Genomic DNA, 23,141 nt, shown 5'->3' with positions numbered 1-23,141 from the left:
CAAAAAAAAAATCCATATTTACTAAATGGTGCACAAAATTTACAGTCTGGTCAAATTTTGAGTGTGAATTTTTTCACTATCTTGTGTTGTCAAAAATACTCACATTGTTAAAAAAAAAAAAGAAGTTATATCCATGGGATGTACACTGCTTTCTGCTCAACAGTCGTGCAAAATTCGGCTCACTATAGAGTGAACTACCATGTGAATGAGTAAACGACAGAGTGATTTCAGACAGTTAATGGCTTTAAGGGGATACTTTGCCGATTTTCAACCAGCTGTGTATCGTAACAATATATTGTAGTATGTGCAAATGGTGGTCGTAGTAAACGTCCCCCCATCTTACCAGCACCCATCTTCCTGCTCATCTCTCAGCTCACTTTCCCAGTGGATTTTTCATTGGCTCTATGCCTGTTTTGTTTTTAGTTGTTTGAACTACAGATTGTGCTTTTGCATTTTCGTATGACTGCTACCCTGTGTAGAAGTGGATTGAGAGAGAAAGCTGCCCTTCTCTTTCTCTCTGAAACTTAAACCAAACTCAGAACTGTAAACCTAAGCAGTGCTGATCAAATACAAACCAAGATTCTGTCACTGTATTGCATATTTCTTGCCTAAAAGGTCTTCAGAAACATATTTTAGTGCACTGTCAGGCTGTAATACAAGAATCTGTGGCGCCTACTTCCTGTTCACACTGTTTCAAGTATTATAAAAGTGGAGTCTGAAAGAAAATTAGATCAAATGGTAAACTTGGCAGCGCTGATCAAATAAGTACAACATTCTGCTACTGCATTGCCTATTTCTCACCTTAAATGTTTTCAGAAACATATTTTAGTGTACTATTTAGCTGTAATTCCAGATCGTTTGTAACCAGCCAGCTTCATATTGTTTCCTGTATTAAAACTGCCAAGCTCACATTACATCACCCACCAGCGGGAGCATTTATTGGGCCTGTATGGTGCAGTGCAGTCTGGTAGGATTAGGTTTTCTACCTCTTGAGCAAAGGGAAATGCCCGCAACACTTTTCCCTCTATTTTCGCTCATGTAGCACCAATTTCAAAAGTACTTGCGTCTTTCTACTGCCTGGACAGCCCAGTTCCATGAAAAGACCATCCCTCCAGCAGTGAATAGCTTCTTTGAGGAAGAGAATGTTGGTGTGACCACCTTTTCAAGTGAAGCTCCTCTACTGTTACCTACAGTGTAACAGTCATATTGAGACTTTCCCTCAGGATACCCTGGGTCTCGCAGCCTCCCCTCAGTCAGCCTGCTGTGCCTCCACTGGGCATTCATACCTAAATTGTCTCCTCAACCAGTTTGGAGAAGAGTAGAAGTTCACCTTCATTGTCCACATCTGTGACCTCTTCACCCTGTATTTAAAATTGTATTATTTCAGCAAGTTATCAAAGCTTATAACCTATGATTAAGCTTTGAAACAAGACACACCAGTAGATCGAGAGCTTTCTTTGAATGGCTCAACGCTGCTTTATCATGGCAACCCCAGGATTTCACCTTCCCAGAATTGCCTCTTTCAGGGTTTTGCACTGTTAGTGTACTAGAGGATTTTTATGCCACAGCAGCCCTGGACGTAATGTTTAAAGGGAGCTTTAAACTTCAAATAAGGACACTATGTAAACTGGAGTATTAGCCTGAGGCTGACACACTCTTGTTAAAGATGTTTTTAAAACACATTGTCCCTTTTTGATCAAATAAAATAGCCTTATCCTTATTTTTGAGACAAAATATGTAAGCAGTAAATGCAGTGGTCATGTAATGGTGAAGGATATGGGTCTACTTCAATGACTATCTTGTAAGTAGAACAATCTGGCTGTTTTAAAGCGAGGAAAATTACTCCAAGAATTAGGAAAACTTAGAGGTACCTCTTTAGTTTGCTGTGCTCTAGAAATAAATTACTACTTTTATGATAAGATTTTGAACCAAATGTTTTGGAAAATTGGTTTGTGTGCGTGCGCAAACGTCTCCACAAAACAGACACAGAATTCCTGATGTGATCATCCTGCACACAAATTAAGCATACACATAATTAAAACATTTATTGCAGTAGCTGTATACCTGTAGAGTAGTAACAAGGATTAACTGTTTCAGTATCTGTGATGTCAAACACCCTCACAACTGACAAACATACTGCGATAAGCAAATCACTCCATCCCACTTAACTTCTTTATATTGTGACATAAATATGAAAGTGCTTTACAAACTGAATGTCTCCTTAATGCACAAATCAACTCTATTCCAACAAAATAAAATGACACAAAAATGAACAAGGTAATTTTTAAAAGCTATATCTTTTAGCATGCTATTCCATTGTGTAATTTGCCTTCCATGCTGTGGAATAAAACAAACTTTTTCAGACAGTGGAATGACAGATGATCTTTGACCCAGTGTCTACACATGCCTTTGTGTTTTTCTTCAGTACCAACAACTCAATTTTGTACTTTAATATCTGTGTGATTATGTCTCTAAATTTGGCAAACATTCAATGCATAAGGCATTTGATTATCAGACAGGGTAGTCTTCGTAGCCAACATGTTCTCATCATTTAAATAAGCACAATTCAGTGTTTGAAGAAACATCATGAAGGCACGGTGATTAAAAGTGTTATCTTAACCTGTGTTTTCTTATGTATGGAAAATAATAGGCCGTGTGGAAATAATATATATACATATGTCAAATAATTGCAGGTACTACTGAGGGATTGCACTCAGTTAAATCACAATTTGAATAAAATCTATACAGTAATAAGATCAACATTAGATAAAACATTTAGCCATTTACAAATATATTGCTATTTAATTGTACTGAACACTTTCAAAATCAGTTTATAGAGGAGTGCTTTCAGAGCTTTTCATTTTTATAATGCACATATTGAGCACTGACATCCTTCATACAAAGTTTTTTTTTCTTTTTTAAAAAAAGGTTTGCCGGTGGGTTTTTTTCCATACTTGAAGAAAATTATTATGAAATATGGGCAACATTGAGAATATTACGGGATGGAAATTAGTTTCAAAATCAACCATAGGGTTTTTAAATAATTAGGTTAATGTTTTCTCGTTGTACATTATGCCACATTATAGATCTGTGTCCAGCTGAAATCCCAAATCCCGATGACAAGCCATTATGACGACAACAGCCAAAAACTGTCCTATTCACTGTGGTTATTACGGGTACATGATAGTGGTTAATAAGTCTTATTTACAAACACACAGACGATAACAGAATAAACAAGTGTCCACTAACAGTGTTATTAGAACAACACTTTCTGAAATGTAATTCCATTTTCTTTGATTGTGTTGATTAATATAGTCCTGAACAACTCAATAACAACCACACCACGAATATTTGTATATACTGGTCAGCCATGGTAGTTTTTTTTTTTTTTTTTTTTTTCTTCTTGTAATTTGTTTTCTCCATTTTACGCGTCCTTTCTCCACTTGTCCAAATCACACATGAAGTGGACAGAAAATGTTACGTTGAAGAAATCCATGGAGGTTCATTAAAAAAAAAGAAAAGAAAAAAAAAAGAGGGTTCCTCTAGAGCCATAGTAAAGCTGAATTGTAGAGAACACAGCATAAGCACTATAGTACATAGTACATGTGGCTATCACACTGCAGAAGCATCAACTTAAGTGGGAAGAGATGAAACTAGAAAGAAAACGATAAAAGAGGAGGGGAGCTCAGGTGGACGTCTCACAGCACAGAAGCAAAGTCCGTCTTATAGCTGCTGGTCCTTTGGGCTGTCTGGGCAGGAGGCTGGCTGGCAGGACTTCAGGCTCACCAGTGGAATATCAGCCATGCCACTGCTGGTGAAGTGTCCCTCTCCGCTCCCAAACTGCTTCCTGTCACCAAAATGCTCTGACCGCCCACTCTCATTTTTCCAGGTTCTGGTCAGAGTATGTCCATTGAGAAGTTTTTCCTTGGGACCCCACTCCCTCTGAGACCCAAAGCTAGACACTGGTGATTTGGGCTGCTGGTATGTTCCTAACGTCGGGGGCATCCAGCAGTTGTCTGAATGTCCCAGGACTAGGCATTCCTGTGTGCACATCTCTGTAGCTTCCACTAGACCACGAGGTCCCAGGGGGCCATCTAAAGGAGAAGAGAAAGACAGACAAAAAAACATTTTAAAATGTATTGAAATCAGCCATAATTATGTCCCATTACCTGTAGAGTTGTTGTGACATGGATACAAGTATCGGACGTCCCTCTGGTACTGCTTAAAAATGCTGGATTGGGTATTGGCGAGTAGGCAAATCTTTTTTTTTTTCTCCTTTTTAGATGTTTTTAGGATTTTTTTGCCTTTAATTGATAGGGCAGTTGTTAGTGTGAAAGGGGGAAAGAGAAGGGGGACGACATGCAGCAAAGAGCTGTAGGTTGCTATTGAACCCGAGGGGTGCTTTACCAAGTGAGCATCCCTCGAGTATGCAAATGTATGCCCTGATCTGACACCACGTTATCTATTAGTAAACTTTAAAGTAGCTTCACAACTGGGTAAAACAAGTTTTTTCCAAAAATTAAATCTTCTACGCTGCTCTAAAACAGTAGCCTACACAGCAACTGCTGTTGCAGAGCAGTGAAGATGAGTTGATTCTCGGTAAATAGTATGACATTAGCCATCAGCAAACTGTCAGCAGTTTGGCAATATTTTACACTGAAAAGTCCCACCAATGAAAAGGCAGCATGTACAGCATTCATCCTCTGTGCTGTATGTATGTCTTCATGTTTTATAAGTGTTTTAACCTGAGCCATGCCATACAACAACGCCAACATCCAAACAGGGCTAGTAGTGTACAGCTTTCATTTTTCTTTATTTTTTAAGGCAATACCATGGTATCAGATCGGTACTCATTATTAGCCAATAAGCAGGTCCAGATATCAGAATCTGTATTGAGAAGAAAAAATGCTTTTGGAATCTGTATGTTACAGTCTAAGGACCGAAACTTATAGTCCGCTTTAGGTGTTTGTGGCACAATTCAAAACATATTCAATTCTTCAATTTCATGAAAGAAATATCCCAGTCTACCAAACACTTTTCATGTAATGCACCTGTAGAGTACATTGTTTTTTTTTTTTAATGTAGAACTCTGCAGAAATAACTCAAACAAAAGCCAAACATGTTCTGAAAACTTGCTTAGACACTTAACAGTAATACAATGAAAACACATCAGATACAGTATGAATTAGCTTGATGTTTTAACCAAATCTTAAATAGTATTTTGAACAATTGCATTTTATTTGTTTTTCCTACAATTGCTGCTCTTGAAGTACAAAATCTACCAATATCAATTATTAATGTTATGTTTCTGCACTCAAAACACTTGTGTAAGGTTGGGGAAAGATTGTTGTCTTGGTTAAAACATTTGCCGCTGACTTGAACCTTAAGACAGGACATGCATGCATTGTGTTAACCACTTCATTAGATACACCTGCTCGTTAATGCAAATACCTCATGTGCTAATAATGTGGCAGCAGCTCAATGCATGAGAGCATGCAAACAAGGTCAAGAGGTTCAGCTGTTTAAGGCAAACATCAGAATGGAGAAGAAATGTGACTTTGACAGTTGAATGACTGTTGGGGCCAGAAGGCTGGTTTGAGTATCTTAGAAACTGCTGAGCTCCTGGGATTTTCGTGGCCAACAGTCTCTAGAGTTTACAGAGAATGGCGTGAAAAACAACATAGTGTGAGCGGCAGCTCTGTGGGCGCCTGTTAATGAGAGAGGTCAAAGGAGAATAGCCGGACCAGTTAAAGCTGACAGGAAGGCAACAGTAACTCAAATAGCTACGCTTTGCGAGAATGCAGAGGCACACTTGTGAATGCACAACACGTTGAAGCTTGAGGTAGATGGGCTACGGCAGCAGAAGACCAGAGCGGGTTCCTGCCAGCTAAGAACAGGAAACCAAGGCTGCAGTCAGCATGGACTAAACAAAACTGGACAGTAGAAGATTTTTAACAAGTCACCTGGTTTGACAAATCTCAATTTGTCCATGGTTCAGGCTGGTGGTGTTGTAATGGTGTGGGGGGAGTATTTTTGGCACATATTAAGCCACATAATACCAATTAAATATCATTAAAATACTTCAGGCTACCTGAGGATTGTTACTGACCATGTGCATACCTTAATGGCCACAGTACTTATCATCTAATGGCTACTTCCAGCAGGATAACTGCCATGTCACAAAGCATCTGAAGCTGGTTCCACCAAAATGACGACAAGCTCAGTGAACTCCAATGGCCTCCACAGTCACCAGATCTCAATCCACTAGCACACCTTTTGGATTTTGGGGACTGGGAGATCAATGTGCAGCAGGCAACATCTTCAGGACTTGCGTGATGCTATCATGTCAACGTGGACCAGAATCTTTAAAGAGTATTTATAATATATAAAATTAAATATAAAAGGTATACCCTAAAATGTGTACCCAGTTAAGTGGCCAGTGAGTGTATAGCCAGACTACAATAATTCCTTAACTGTGACTTAAGTGTTATGCCTAAATGTAACTACATGTAGGACTCACTAGACAAACCTCAGTCTCTAGTGTCAAATGTGTTTTAATATGCCCGACATTCACTCGTTTCTTTGATACAAAATTGTAGCACTTCACTGAATAGAAACCTTTGCTGGTGAACATAATTAAAGCAGCAATTATGTTTCCTTTGAAATGTAATATAGTAGTAGTATATAAATATAATTTCTAGGAGACAGGGTTGAGATCAAAGTACCACAGCCAGCTCAAAATTGAGCTACTCACTGTTGTCTCTCAATTTGGCAACTTTTCAAACCCCTTTTAGTGTCTTAATTTCAATAAAGAGCAAAGCAAAACATCTGAACTGGCATCAGCTGGTATCCTGTGCTCATTGACGCACTCCAGCCGACACATGAGGTTCAGGTCATTTGAGTTCAGAGAGCTGGAATCAGCCGACCAACCAAGAGTCTGAAAAATGAATGAGCCGTGCTTTCGGGAGCTGGAGAGCGTGGGGGGCTATAGATCTTGAGGAGGATGAAAGGATGAATGAGTTCTCTTTGAGCACTGTCATTTGAATCCACGGAGACATTTACAGTGCCTACATAATACACTGTAAATAGACTGATGTAAAGCCTAATAAGAGATGATACTAGACTGCAGTGATGTTGGCTGATATTCAGTCGGTAATTAGGCTACCCAAAGAATCCAACTTTCTTTGTATCTTTCTCCTTTTCTGTTACTTGATCTCAAACTTTTACATAAGCTAAAAGGTTATTTGACACTATTACTTGCATATAGTTGCTGTAAGTTTAGGAAAACACACACACACACACACACACAGAAAGCCCCGTCAGTATGAATAGATTTTCAGACGCTGTTTGGAAATCTATTATTTTGACCAACGCAGTGTCAAAAGGAAGGCTGTCCCAGAGTCTGCAGGCCACAACAGCTCACTATTACTTCAGTATAAATGATGGATGTTACACTCTACAGTAGAAATGATTTCACGGTAGAAATGATCCTAACACCCCTCCCCAAAACCAGAGAAAGACAAAAAAAAATAAAAAAAATGTTGAAGGTCAATTTGCATCACAACAAATCATCAGCGGGACGTTCCTCTCTAACTCATTGCTACCATCTGGCTACTTGTCTGATGAACATGCATCACCGTTCAGACATAAAAAAAATCAAACAAGTCAGTGTTTCAGGTGGCATTTGTTTAAATCTCATTTCATAGAAAATCATGCATAATGCATGAAATATAATGCAGCTCTTCTATTTGAAGAGTTCTTCTCCTTTGAGTTTTTATTCTGTTTTTTTAAAGAAGCAACCAAGTGTCTGTTTTTGTAAATCAAGCTTCAAAGGGTAATGAATTCATCTGTTTTTGTCCTAAAAGAGAAAATGATAACTATTTGTCCTAATTTGTCCCCTTGCTTCACAAAAAGCTAATTGGCTGGTGGGTAAGTTCTGTAGTATTTCAAAAGGCTTTCTTTTTTTCTCAAACTCTTGCCTGGACCTGTTTTTCTCCTCGTTAGTTTAAACTTACAGAGACAATCTGAGAGTTCCCCCCCCCCCACTAAGAGTTAGTTTTTTTTCAGGAGCACAAAGTAAATCTTAATGTCGGGTTATATTGAATCTTTATGTATAATACTTTAGGAATTTAATTGGTATACATTTATACATTATTTTACAAAATGATTTAAATTGAAATAATGAAACGAAGAAAACAAATGAGACATGTTAATGTCACATAAAGGCATACTTTGCTGATTTTCAACCAGCTTTGAAAAATAACAATGTGGGTAGCGTGTGTAAATGAACTTCCCCCAATCTTATCAGCACCAGGATCTTCTTGCTCATCTCTCAGCTCAAAACATGTCACTGTTTGGCTGTTACAGCCCTATGGGAAGAGGTGGGTGCCGTACTGTAAAAACAGAGGCTGAAAAACTGAGATCAAATGATTAAATTAAGCAGTGCTGATAAATTATGCACCAAGATTCAGTTACTATTTCTCACCTCAGATGTTTTCAGAAATATATTTTAGTGTACTGTTTACCTGTGATTAGAGATTGTTTGTTAGCAGCTGGCCGCCATATTGTTTTCTTTAGAAAAACGGACAAGCGTGCATTACATCACACCAGCACAAACGCTTATTGGTCCTGTGTGGCGCAGTGCATTTTGGTAGTTGTAGGCTTTCTACCTCTTGAGCCAAAGTGAATGTCACAGCCCTTTCTATCTGTTTTTTCTGGCAACAATTTTAAAAGTATTTGTGTCTTCCTGCTGCATAGACAGCCCAGTTTTATGAAAAGACCATCTTTACCACAGTAAAATACTTCTTTATGCTCCATTAAATTATATCTTTGACACTGAATGAAAAAAACCCTGCTGTAATGTGAAAGGCCTGTTGGTTCCGATCCCACAGAGAATCAATAACCAACTTTGCAGCCTCTACTGCATCAACCCTAACCCTAATTGTTTGGTTTGCCGATCTTTATGGTTGACTCCCAGAATCAATTTTTATTCATAGAGCCCACACAAATTTGCCTCATGGGGTTTCAGTTTGTGCAGCATGCGTTCAGCCTGCACTCTCATGGTCAGAAAAATGGTTAATGAAGATTTGAAGCCTTATACTTAAGCCAAATACTGTATGTTATTTACTTCTGTGGTTAAAGCTGGAAAACATTGTCACTGACAGTTGGACAAATCTAATCAACCACTTTTACAGCGGGTCTACAACAACAGTTAATGTGCAGTTTTTAATGTTTTACCAAACTCCACGAAAAGACCATCAATATAATTAACAATTTAGAATAGAATAGAATGGAAAGAACTTTATTAATCCCCAAAGGAAAATTCAACTGTCCAGCAGCTTATAAAATATAAAAACAACAACCACACTTCCCCTCATCATCAACAACACAATGGTATTAAGTTAAGTATTGTATTTACTAATTGTATTAGTAAATTAGTAAAGTATTAAATAGCAAAGTTAAAGTTTTATTCAATGGTATTAATCAAAATGTATTTCCTAAACAAACAAAAAGCTATATGGCTAGCTCTGTCAGTTCTAAATTGATTTGCAGAGTGATTTTGAAGTCTATAGCTTGACGGTCTAGATTTTTCTTACTGTAAACAAATCCAATGATTTGTTGACTGTTCTGGCAAACTATAAACTGTCCCGAATCTTTTAATTGAGTCAACACTCGTCTGATGCAGTCTCAACAAAAGATCTAAGCCCAAAAACTGGATATTAATTGTCGGGCTGCTGTATTGGATTTCATTACATTGTGCAGTTTTATATTGTGGCCGGCCCATGCATATTAAATCTCCAGGCCAAAAAGATCATGCAACTCAATATGTGTCAGCAATTAAAAGTGTTTTCATGAGGAGAGGAGTTCTTGCCTGTTCCCATGCTTCTACATGTCTTCTGATCCAAATGTAAATACAATAATGAATAGGGGAAAAAAAACAAGACAAAAAAGGTATTCTACCTGTAGGCAGATTTTCCCTGTGTTTTTATGACAGGGTCTTTGTGGGTCATTCATGTGTAGGACAATATGAATTGATGTTATTCTAGTTTAATAAGAACATGTCATCATATTCCACAAAGCCGTGCTGCCTCAACACTGGGCTCTGCCTTTGACAGCACATTCAGATATATGACGTGAAGGAAGCCGGGGCCCGAAGAGAGAGTCACTCACTCTTCTGCATGAATGTGGAGTCCATCACAATAACAGGCACCCATAATTGGCATGTGAGGAGTCTAACCAAGACACACATTATCATAGTTGCAAGAAGAACCACAGAGAGCAATAATACACGGTACCCGGGAGACAGAAAGATGAATTCCTCAAATGAGATTGTAGACGAGTGAGTAGACATCTGGGGAGCTGTTATGGAAGAGAGATGGAAGAAAGGGAAGGCACTGTGCACATGTAGATGGTGTGCTTAGTTGAGCAGAGGAACGATTTGCAGACCTGCCATTTATGTGCCTTTTTGCTGTTTTTGTATTGTTAGGCAAATGGTTATAATGAAAGCATGATAATGGCGATGGCACTGATGTCATTTCTTCCAACTTTTTAATCACGGGCTGCTTGAAAAATAATAGAAATGGAGAAAAGAAACCCTTGGCTGATTTGTGAATTGCAGAATATCTCTATGTAGTATTAGCAGTTTGTGTATTGAATACAGCAATATTAGGTGACGATGATGGCCATATTTCTTTTCTTTTTTTTTTGGTGCCAAAAGCAGAGCGAGTCATTAATCAAGGGCACTTTATGCTTTGCTATTCCCCTGGTGTAATAAACATGACCATTTGCATGTAGATTGGTACAATCAGTAGCCCAAGTGGGCAGCAGAGGATAATTTGAATCAGCCATTTTCTCTTCTAATCTGTGCATACCTGCTGTTTGAGACAATGCAGAGACAAAACCTGATTGAAAGACCACTTGAGACATGGAGCTGATAGGTTTGGAAAAAAAACTTTACAAATAAAGCAGAATTATGTATATAATGACTCCCAACCAGGGATACTTGTACCTCAGAGGGTACTTTTGCATGTGCAATGGGGTAGCAGGGAAGATTGTGGAGATTAGGTACTTTAAGATATGAATCCACAATTTGAGTTCAAGAGGAAAATAAATTGCCTGATAGCATTGCAAATTATTTGAGGTCAATCTGGCACATTTAGTGTTACAATAACCAATAAACCACTTGCTACAATTGGCTGACCACACAAGAACCAACCTCAGTCAGTATGAAATCTTTGAAGATAGCTAGCAAGTGAGCAGAGAAGTTAAAATAGATAGCCAAACATACAACCTGCCAACTATTATTTATCCAGTAAAATACATTTAAAGGGTATTCAAAATAAAACATTGTGCTTGTGCAGTCAAAATCCAGGTCCAGATCTTTTTCTTTCAATTTCTCATTTACACCCTTTTACACTTCAGCAATATCTCCAGGATAATGATATCGCCCCACCTTTACCAACCAACAAAAAGAGATAAGTAGATAATTCTTTTGTTCCCTTCATAATAAGGTACTCTGGTATATCACTCTCCAGGACCCTAATTCCACAATCGCCTATTCAAAACTCCGACTTAGCATCTCGGATATTTCAAACAAAACCAAAACACAACTTCAGAGTGTGGCACACTTGCAAACTGCAGCCAGGCGTATGGTACATTTGTTTCTTTTTAGCTATATGCTTCCCCTACATTTTCAAAAACATCTGTGTCAAGGAAAAGGCGACTAACTGTTTACTCAGGTTCATATTGCACCAACTTATGAATCTCAATTAAAAATGAGTAAACCAGGGAAACAAGGAATCAGTTGGTCATCTAAAGGCATAGACAAACTTAAAGCTTCTTTGATTATAAAGAGTGGAAGGAGTTTCATCATGGCTCCATGCATGAAATATTAGCATAGCATCACTGGAGTCAGTTGAAGAACCAAGGAGATAACTAACTATTCAAACAACAAGATGTATATAGTTAAACATGTTGAGCATACTATGAATTGGAAGAAAGAATGCCACCAAGATGGAACTGGAAACAACTTTTAAAAGCAACAATGCCAAACAGTTATTGGACGATATGATGGGGATGATTAGCAGCAGACAAGAGAAAGTGTTTGCAAATGAACTGAACATTTTTTCTAAGTTTAATAAAGGGAATAATTGAGATTGTGTTGTTAACCTTCTTAATTCAGTTACACCTGTGCAGTCGGATGGAACTGCTATGTCTGTTGAGCAGGTGAGGAGCACTTTTAAACATATAAATTAGAGGAAGGCCAGAGACCAGATAACCTCAGTGCATTTATTTTGGAAAGAAAATGCAGCTGTGCTTGCACCTGTGTGGCAAGCTATTTTTTTCAGTGTACTGTAGACACTCTCGTAGTTCCTAAAATGTAGAAGACTGAACAAATAATACGTCCTTCAAAGGAAGCATGTCACAACTCGGTGATTTATCAACCTTAATTCCTAGTGTTTTGAAAACCTTGGAAAGAATTGAGATTCAGCAGCCCACTATGTCTCTAACTGGCAAAGGGAATTCATATAAGTTTGCATATAAGCAGAATCATAGCAAAGAAGATGCAGTTGTAACATTGGCTGCATTTACATACACATTAATATTAAACTATTATTCAGAATCAATGATATTCTGAATTTGATACATGTAAATAGCATATTCCATTTGGATATTCTGGGTTAGGCCTTTTTCCCAATGTAGCTTTTTTCAAGTAAGACATGTGGGATACGCCTGTTTTATTTTGGTTTCAGGAGCATTCTTTGCACATGTATACAGCTCATTCAGGGTTTCTACCACAGTTTGCAACACACACCTTCTTCCCTGTTTAAAGTCAGCTCTGTGAGTCATCCTGGATGTACTATACACAAACCAGTGCTTTGCAAGGCGGAGGTAGAGATGGACACCCAAAAGAAAGGCCAACAAAACATTTTTGGTCGGATGTAGAAAGACAACTACTTTTAAACGTTGTTATAGACTTGGATATTAACAGGTTTTTGGATATGCACAAATAACACAACTCTGACCTTTTCAAGAGGGTGGTTGAAGGAATGAAAAGGGGAGGTTGTGTTCTCACAGTCAGCTAAGTCCACCACCAGTGGAAAGCTTTGAAAAAATCCTATTGAGATGCAAAGAAGCAAAATGGCACTAGTGACTCCAGCAGTTTCACTTTTCCACATTTTGATGTGATAAGTATGCACAGCTGCATGTAAACAGGAATATAAGTGGTATATTCAGTTTCATTAGCTATGTTAACATCTTAAAAGGAATATTGTCTTCGTGTTTGGAAAAAGGGCAAAAATCTAAATAATTTTACGCATGTAAACGTAATCATTGATACACCGAATGTTTTAACATTTAGCGAAGGCTACAGCTAAGGTTGTCTTCTTAGATTTTCAACATTTAATTCAACCAGAGCTCTTATTGACACCGTTGAGACTAGAGGTTAGTCTTCACCAGATTCAGTGGCACTATTCATTGTCTTACAGAGTCCACATAGTTAAAATCAATGGTAACACTTTACTTGAAGGTTTCTACATAAGGGTGACATGACACTGTCATAACTATGACATGACACTGTCATGAAATTGTCATGAACATTATGTACATGTCATAAACGTTTATGACTGTTGTCATTAATTGTCATTCGTTTTTTGTAATGACAAGTTGACATTGTTTGGGTTGTCTTGATTATGACAACTTGACAGTTGTCTTGATTATGACAACTTGACATTAATCAAAGTGACATTACCAGAAGCTGTCTTTGTCATGATAACTTGACATTAAATTTGTGTGGGATGTCCTTATTATGACAACTTGACATTAAAATAAAGACATCTTCTGGTAATGTCATCCTGGTTAATGTGAAGTTGTCATTATAAGGACATCCCAAACAAATTTAATGTCAACTTGTGATGACAAAGACAACTTCTGGTAATGTCACTTTAATTAATGTCAAGTTGTCATAATAAAGATAACCCAAACAATGTCAACTTGTCATGACAAAGACAACTTCTGGTAATGTCACTTTGATGTTGTCATAATCAAGACAACCCAAACAATGTCAACTTGTCATTACTAAAACCAAATGACACTTAATGACAACATACAACATAAATGTTCATGACATGTACATAATGTTCATGACAGGTTCATGACCGTGTCATGTCATAGTTATGACAGTGTCATGTCACTCTTATGTAGATACCTTCAAGTAAAGTGTTACCAAATTGATCAACCATATTCTACTTCTATTGATAGTAACTCAGGAGCACCCCAGGGTCGACACTCACACTTCCAAATACATTAATTTTGAAGTTTTCATATGATACTACACTGTTGTCTGTCTCAGACACAGAGGATGATTCTAGTATTCATCAGTGCTGACAGATTAATGGATTGGAGTGAGAGGAAATCAATTATTATTAATCCAAAGAAGACACAAATCTTTCTGGTCTTTCGGTGAACTCATATCCTCCACCTTTTTATTGTCCATAACACAATGACTGAGCAAATCTTGCCCTACAAATATATAGGCATCTATGTGGACACTGCTTTATCCTGGGGTGTACGTATAAATTATATATCTGCAGCAAGATTCAGCAATGCATTTACTTCTCAAGAGGCTAAGGTCATTTAGAGCAAATAAACAGAACATGTTTTGTCTTAAATCTATAATACAAAGTGTTAAGCGGTATGGAATCAGTTCATTGTCGCAGTTTTTTCTATTCAGCGAACATTGGACTGGCTAGACTAGTAGATTTGGGGTCAAATGCTTGAATCAAGTTTTCAAACTGCGGGTAATAAAACGATGTTGTCTCCAGCTGGTAATATTACAGCAGACCACTCTCACATTTTATTTGAGGAATATCAGTTTTTGCCACCATGAAGAAAATTTAGTGTCCCACAGGCTCAACTGAACAGGTTGAGGAACTACTTTGTTTTTCAGTCTGTCAAACTACTAAAATAAGAGTTTGGGTTCTGTGTGCCTGAATCCGATGCTAAAAATGATGGGAAGCATTTACATTGTTTAAAGTGCATCCACCTTTTGCTATGTCTTATGTGATTTGTAGTGTTTGTAGTATGGTTTGTTGTTTGGTTGAATGTTGTGTTTTGTATTTATGTGAAACAGTATGTCTTTGGATGCGAGACAGATTTTAAAGACTATTCTGATAATAGAGTGAAATTAAATTGTTGATGCATGTAGATGGAGCTCTACTCTTAATAGTATGCAGGAATATGTTGGTCCATTTAATTGAAAGGACACTGTAAGGGGTTGAACCTTCTCCCCTCAGCCCTCCTCCCTCTGGGACAGACTTTCTGACATTGTTAAAGAATGAGTCCAGATTCAGTGCCCGTTTATTAAGCACACTCTGTAACCTTCCTAAACTTCCACCTTATTAGCCATTGTCTTCTCTTTGCTTACTTTTTTTGCTGTTTGCCATTGACTTAATTCTCTTGCGGCCTGACCTACTGTCCAGTGTTTTCACATTACTGAAATCAATACATACATACACACACAGACAAATGCTTACTTTCATCCACAGCTCTTTGTGATATTCTTCACTATGAATATACCTCTGTGATTTCATCTGACTTAACTTGACAAATTGACCATTAATGCTCATTAGCACCTAGCTTCTGGTTATATTGTGTCCAAAAATACGCTTGTTTGCCTCATTGCATTCTGACCTCCCACTCTGTAATCAGAGTGACATCTCATGTCATGTATTACCATTGTGAATAGGTTGATGATTGAGCAAATTGTCACTGACACTGAATTTGGTATTTTTATTACATATTGTAATCAGTCACCGTTTCACGCACAGTAACGGAGCTGTACATACATGCTAATAGTGTAATCAAGAATCTGTCACTGCTGAAAACGGTATGACTTGGAGAAGCCCAGAGGGTGTCAAGTGACATCCTGCTACTCCTGCTGAAACCTTGAAGAGCTGTGGACAGATGATAAGCACCAGCACACCATGACACTACAACTGCAGATAAGGGGCCGCTGGGTACGTACTCCATTGTGCTGCAGCTCAACAAACAAGCTCGTAAATCTGAAATGGAGTCTGTCTACCCAGGGAAATTTTGAAATTGAACTCTTTCTTGACTAAGGATGAAACAGTTATCATTTACACGATAAACTGTGGTAAAATTCTCAGTTAGTTTTGCTGTATCAATTTTTTATTATCAGCAACACCATGTTTGGTCATCGCTCATTGAAAAACTCATGGTAAATACTGTCCAGCATCAACTAAATTTAGCTGCAGGCTGGAGCAGCATGCAACGTGGGTTTGTTTTGCTATTCCCTTATTTACAGAGTAGGCGTGCAGCAGGCAAACCCAGTGATGCTACTAGTCTTGTGTCCTCATCTACACTGACACAGACACTTCAAAGACATATAATCTTCAATATTAATGCACATTTGATCTGGTTTTCATATGTTTGCATTTGGTATTAGCTATGTTATTATTTGGGGGACTAATTCCAAAGCCTTGTTAGTCTGAGTAATGTCCCACAGGACCAAAAGTTCAGTTCCCCGCCAGCCTGTTTTCCAAAAAAACAAGTGCTATTTGCTCTGAGGTCGTTTCTCTTCGAAAATAAACCCTGCAGTTATACAACCAAATCGGTAAAGAAAAAAAGTTTGCATTGTACGTTTCTGTAAACCACGGATACATTATATTTATCAACAGTGCTGTGGTGAATGTGTGGTTAGGTTTAGGCACAAAAACCACTCAGTTACGGTTAGGAAAACGATCATTTTGGCTTGCCTTTGGTGGTACAAAAGTTGCTGGAAAAGCAGGGGAGGGTCACTAAGTAACACCAAGGTTTGTTGGTTTAAGCACTGTTGGGAAACGCTGCCAGGGGTCGGTAAAAGGTAAAAACACCAGGGCTTGGTGGCTTAAATGCTGCTGAGAAAAGCTGCAAAGGGATAGTATGAACATCTGGGATTGAACACCACTGGGAAACTAAAAGTAACTGCAGGGAGTGTGTATTTTTGGAGAAACGGTTGGGATGAGGGGCCGTTGGAGAAATGGGTTTTTAGTTCAATGGGACATTTTTCAGACTAATGGGGCTCCTCATCTTTGGCCATGTGAACCATGGTATGGCACCATTATTTGAATGTCAATGCAAACAAAATGCATATAGTGCTGCTTATTTAATTTTTGGTTTCGGTATAAAACTTATTTTCAGTGTATCTGTCAGTGCTTTTTAGACAATTTTAGCACATTTTAACAATACTGTGATAACACTGATAACCATGATAATTTGGTCACTATAATCAGGATATATACGGATATCAGGGTATATATGTCTATATTGATATTGATATTAATATTTATTTGTTTTTTGTTAAAAAAAACAAAGACATGAACATACACACAAGCAGACAGACAGAAATAAATTAGTATTTACAAACAATGAAAAGCATAATGGAACGCAATTGTCAGCGTATAGTTAGTTTGATATGCATTTGAAAAGGAGTGGGAGGAAGTATAAACTTAAATGTGTGAAATGTGCCAAAATATACCGTTGTTATTACCTTTTAATTTTGTCATACAAAAATAACCCATGTATATAATATTAATTACCAAATATCTATCTTACAAAAACCTGTCTTAGTGTATGATATAAATTACCAATTATCCATGACTTACAAGTATAAACCAGTCCAATGTATGATATATAATACCAATTGTCTTTGCCTTAAAAAACAAAAAAGAAATATTAACATAACATATATATCTTCATCAACCTGTCCTGCTATCTTTTATTTTTAAATAAGCGAACATATGAATTATACAAAGTATGATTATACATTATTCAGAGCTGACTGAAATAAATACGTTATTCTATCAATATATAGGTAGAATTCTACCAATTCTTCATACACACACACACACACACACACACACGTATGTATAAATATATATAATTATTATCAGTATCTCTACTGTACCGTAGCTTTTATGTGAATTTTAAATTGTAACTATAAGCACTAACGTGGCACCTGACTCAGCTGTATGTTTCCTGAAGATGCGCAGAGAACCTTGTAGATGGATGGATGGATGGATGGATGGATGGATGGATGGATGGATTGATAGATGAATTCAAGTGTATGGTAGAGCAGTCTGTGATATACCTGAAAAGTGCATTTTGCAGTTATATGCAAATCCATGCAAAGGCAATATCTGTGGAATACTGATCTTGAGTAAGCTATTTCCTCTCATTTTCTCAAACTGCCATGATATGTCCAGCACTGTATGTCGTGACGGACGGGAAAAAACAAAAACAACAAAAGTGATTACTGCCAAAATAAAAAAATCTCTTTCATTTAAATTCTTTCAAAGTGAAGATGGGACACAGAACCTTATTTGTATTGATGTCCACTGACAAAGAATCGACAAGCCTCAGTTCAACAGCATCAGCATGCATAGTCAGCTTATTTTGCAAAGTCACGACTTTTCTACAGAGATAAAGCAGCATGATAAGTCACATATATGTAACATCAAGTTCCCTCCATTCACACGAAATGGCTTCCACATTGTTTAGTGCTACTTTGTCTGTGCATAGCTCGTTGCTCATGGTTACTATGCTCAAGAAGTCAAGTTCTCCCTGCGTGTGCACACACACACACACACACACACACACACACACACACACACACACACACACACACACACACACACACAAGCAAATAGCCGGTGGCTGATGTTTGGTGCAGAGCCCCTGAGTGCTTTAAATAACATTGAGGCACAGGTGTTGAGGAATGCAAGGGATTCAGAACCGTGTCAGATGGTGCTTACTTTTGCTTACAGCTCTGTGCAAATGTTGCAGATGTCCACAAAGACAGATAACTTAAAGAGAAAGAAACCATTAGATTGCCTCCTGATACGGAGTCATTAAGATGTGCTGGGGGCTGGTCTGTTTAATTCTGCAGAAGCTGTTGAATAAATGTGAGCCATGAGCAATCGCTGTTTAACGATGGACACTTTGACCAAACAGTATTCACATGCCTCTCTCAGTCTCAGTCCTCCTACTCAGCATCAACAGATCACTGAGGTTACAGAGGAGAGAATCATCCTCATTTTTGGCCAGAGGTTGTTTGCAACTATAAGGGAGTATTCTTGTTTTACTCTGCCGGCTATTGCTAATGAGATAACGTTTGGCTAATTAATTGGATGCACACTATCGGTGCTGATGTGCCAGTCCCACTCCGACAACCTACAGCCTTCAGAATGGCAAGGGGGAACGGGTGGAGAGGGAGTGAGAGTGATTGAGTATGGGGGATTTAGTGTCCATAGGGCTTGTTTATTTATCCATGCTGTTAAGCATGCCCAGATGTTGTTATTTGGGGATGAATGAGGCTTTGTTTTGGTCCAACATGGAGGCTTTAAAGTGCCATACAGCTGACTCCAGCTGCTGCTCAAAAACCCACAAGATTCATCTGGCAGATTTATTCTCTATGCTTTAAATCTGCTGTAGGTTTTCTCTGTGACTCTTTCATCCTCCACTACAAACATAAATACATATACAACCAATCAATCACTGTGTGTGCTAAGCCATATAATGATATACAGTATTATAAACATACTGTATCCATAAAGATCTGTCTCACCAACAGCAAATATATTGTAATGGCTTTGGGAAGCGTGTGATTGGTACAGTCGTTGGTGTCCAACAAGGTATAGAATTACAGCTTCATACAGCCTTGCAGCAAATTTGAAAACAGGTCCTGTGATCTACAGTAAAGGCTATCTAGGGTTGGATAGATATGATAGCGAGCAGAGCAGAACAGAGCAACACGCTGGATGCATCCTCGAGAGAATACTAGTCTGGCTGATGGATCCTTTCTAGTGCTCCCTTTGAGGCCAGGCAGCAGCTTCTCATGAGAGGAGATGAAGGGCAGGAGGCAGTCGAAATAGAAAAGAAGACAAAGCTGGAGAATGGAAGCGAAGGGTGGTCAGATAGATAGAAAAGAAGAGTGAGCGAGATGGAAGAGAGGTACAGCAAAGTGAAGGTGAGGAACAGTAACAGAAAAAGAAGACCAGAAACTCAAAGCCTGTCAAAAAATTGGCATCATTTACATAATTTCCATGATCACTGATAAATATTATTGGCTTAGACCTCACTCAAAACTATTCTCAGATCAATTTGTAATTCAAATATTCAACCCAAGGTAGTCTCGATTGGACCTGTTCATTTTTTTTTTCTGTTAAAAGTGCTGTTTACAGCATAAGGGAATAAGTGCACTACTGATCTTGGTGGATGAAATGATGCTCAAGAATGTGATTAGCATTTCTTTTCATTTGTCAAATAATAAATATTAAAATAATATATATTTTTTTTTAATACTTGTGTACTGGGAAATGAACGTACCACATACTGCATAGGTAAACATGCATTTTAGGGCTCCACCTGACTCAGAATTATATCAGTCGAATCGGCTTTGGCTGTTCAGTACGAATATTTAACTTTTGTTTTTTTTGTTTTTTTCCATAGAGTTTGAGAGTTTAATGTAACGTTTGGTTCTTTTTCTGTGTGACAGAAGTGTTCATCGAACCTGCTGTTGTGGTTGTATCTGGAAGTGGTCTGAATCAATCTAATCACAAGAATCTTAGATTTCCAATGATGTGATGCATTTGTGTGAAGCCGTACAAAAAGCAAAGTGTCTAACTTACAGTGTGCCAGTCAGATCTATAACAGTTTAAAAAGGGTTTGGCAGGATGTTTGGGGTGACATTCACATAATATAGTGAGCAGGTCAAGTTAGCCCTCTGAGCTAATGTTGGCTAACTATGCTAATAACAGATCGGAAATGTGCAACAGCGTTTTTCGCAAACACTAGATATCAAACAGAAGCCAGAGTCTGTATCATGTTACGTTGCTTTAAGCTGTGAATTAACCACTTCTAAGCAGAACTTAGAAGTTAGCCCTCCGACCTAATGTTGGCTAACTAAGCTAACAACAGATCAGAAATGTGCAACAGCATTTTCCCTAACACTATCAAACAAAAGCCTGAGTCTCTATCATGTTAAGTTGTTTAAGCTGTATGTTCACCCCTTCTAAGCAAAACTTAGAAGTTAGCCCCCAAGCTCATGTTGGCTAACTATGCTAAACAACAGCATTTTCACAGACACTAGATATCAAACAGAAGCCAGAGCTTGTATCGTATTAAGTTGCGTAAATTCACCACTTTGGAACAGAACATAGAAGGTAATGTTATCTTGAAGCCTGACCGGGCAAAGCCTCTCTCCAGGCAGCCATCACACAGGGGTCTGGGTCAGCAGCTGCCTGTACTGGTGAGCAGCTGATGCGTGAAGCACTCACTCTGCATCTCCACCTGGGGACATTACTCTGCACACTGACTGACGAGAAGAAAAAAAAAAAGACTGAGAGGTGTTCAACTAATGATTTGAATCTTCGACTTTCAGGGGACATGACAGTCCTAATGTATGAATATCTATATGCTGTATTTATCCAATGTTAGACCCTATAAAGTAGCAAAAATGTAATGTACATATTCACACTACTGATTACTCAGTACTTTGTGGAAACATCACCGTCAGCAGTTTCAAGTACATTTTTTGGGGATGTGCCTTTATCATCATCTACTTTGTGTGGAGTTTTGTTTCTTTCTCTATTATTTGCCCTGCAGTAATGAGTTGCAGTATTAGCATCATTATTTATGATTTGAGAAGCACTCTAAAGTGGTAATTGTACAGTAACACGGTCCGTTGCCTCAACACCCTACAGCGCTTTAAAATTGCATGTAGTCTGACAGCCCAGGCTACCCATTGACAACCCCAGTTTTTAGTCTTTTGATCAAACTATAGCAGATCGTTTGGTAAATAGAATCACCTGAGACACAATTAATTCTTTCCTGATTTTTTTTTCACCTCTATTGCAGTCTTGAGACCAATTTGGAGAGTCAAATAGGTAGCCACGGTATCACAGAAAGGAGCCAGTCTGATTTTTTTTTTTTTTTTTTTGAGATGGAGAGAGGCTATAAAACCTCAAGTAATCCAAAACATATTTCCACAGCTTTTTTCCCCCTTTACTCCCACTGCTTTCCTCACTCAGTATTTCCCTCAAAACTCCACTGCACCACTCTAGGGTTTCACTTCACATCCACTATAAGTGGAATATTCTATCAAAAGTGAATTTTAGTAAAGTAACATTAAAAATTAAACAGTTGTTTTAAGAGTCAATATATTTCTTTTCTAACCTTATTTAAAAGCTAACTTGATGTTCCCTCTATGTGGACTAGTAACATTTATTCATATATAGTGTTGTTGCTTTAGTAGCGCTGAGATGTACAGTGTAAGTCAACAATTTTAAAAAGCGTTTCTTATTTTATGTTAGATTTTAAACTTCTATAATATTGTCAATAAAGATGCAAGTAAATAAAGCATGAATTTCACACTTTGAGCTCTCCAGTGCTTTGGGAAAAAGCCTAGTGTTGTCCTGAGTCAGATATTGTGGACAGGCCACAGAATCTGCAGAGCATAGCGTCAGACATGCTGCAGAGTAACAGCACAGGGGCGCTCCAAAAGAGTCTGACCTTTTCTGCTCATCTTCTTCTGTACACTGCAAATTTCATTTGCGGTTCAGGGTCATGCCACCTCCAGAAGTTCGCAGGTGACTCCTGCCTTTTAGACCACAGCAGTGAGGGGAAGTGGATGAGAACGGTGGAGAGTTTTTATCAGTTGGAGCAGAGAGAGCCATCAGCTGAACAGTTGTAAGAGAAAAAGCTTGTAATACGAGTGGTAACAATCTAATGTTTTGGCCCGAGTCCAGGTCAAAGTCCTTTACTGTAATACTGCATATTTTGCCAGATAAAACCCAAATGTATTTTTGTTATATTTGTAGTTTTCTCTACACTGCATAGTACGCTTTTAGAGACCTAAATTAAAATTACATGAATGCCGAGTAACTATGCATTTACAAATACACTTGCCATCAGCTTCTCTTTGAGGAGACATATTTTGTGTAATGTCCTGTAGTGTTTTGTAAAACATCTCTCAGAGATGAGTGTCATTCTGTAGCTGAAAGGTTGAAAAGGATTTGGACTCCCACATGAACAAAGTAAATACTAAAGTTCAAATGCAATTTAACCAACAGCAGCACTTTAGA

At 38.1% G+C, this 23,141-nt stretch overlaps 1 protein-coding gene across 4 annotated transcripts in view; it reads right to left on the bottom strand.

Annotated features, from left to right (window-relative positions):
• Positions 1–2,030: 2,030 nt before the first annotated feature.
• LOC126393385 (protocadherin-9) overlaps positions 2,031–23,141 on the bottom strand; it is a 317,522-nt gene continuing 296,411 nt past the window's right edge. For 3 of the 4 annotated variants that reach the window (XM_050049530.1, XM_050049547.1, XM_050049540.1), the window contains one exon: positions 2,031–4,094. In XM_050049530.1, coding sequence (XP_049905487.1) covers positions 3,724–4,094 — 371 coding nt within the window. In that variant the 3' untranslated portion in view covers positions 2,031–3,723. The remainder of the gene's footprint in view (positions 4,095–23,141) is intronic. The other variant, XM_050049554.1, reaches the window with a different exon arrangement.

Source organism: Epinephelus moara, chromosome 1 (assembly GCF_006386435.1).
Source record: "Epinephelus moara isolate mb chromosome 1, YSFRI_EMoa_1.0, whole genome shotgun sequence".
Lineage (NCBI taxonomy): Eukaryota > Metazoa > Chordata > Actinopteri > Perciformes > Serranidae > Epinephelus > Epinephelus moara.
The sequence above is the reverse complement of the archived record's forward strand: the minus strand, read 5'-3'. Positions and strand labels throughout refer to the sequence as shown.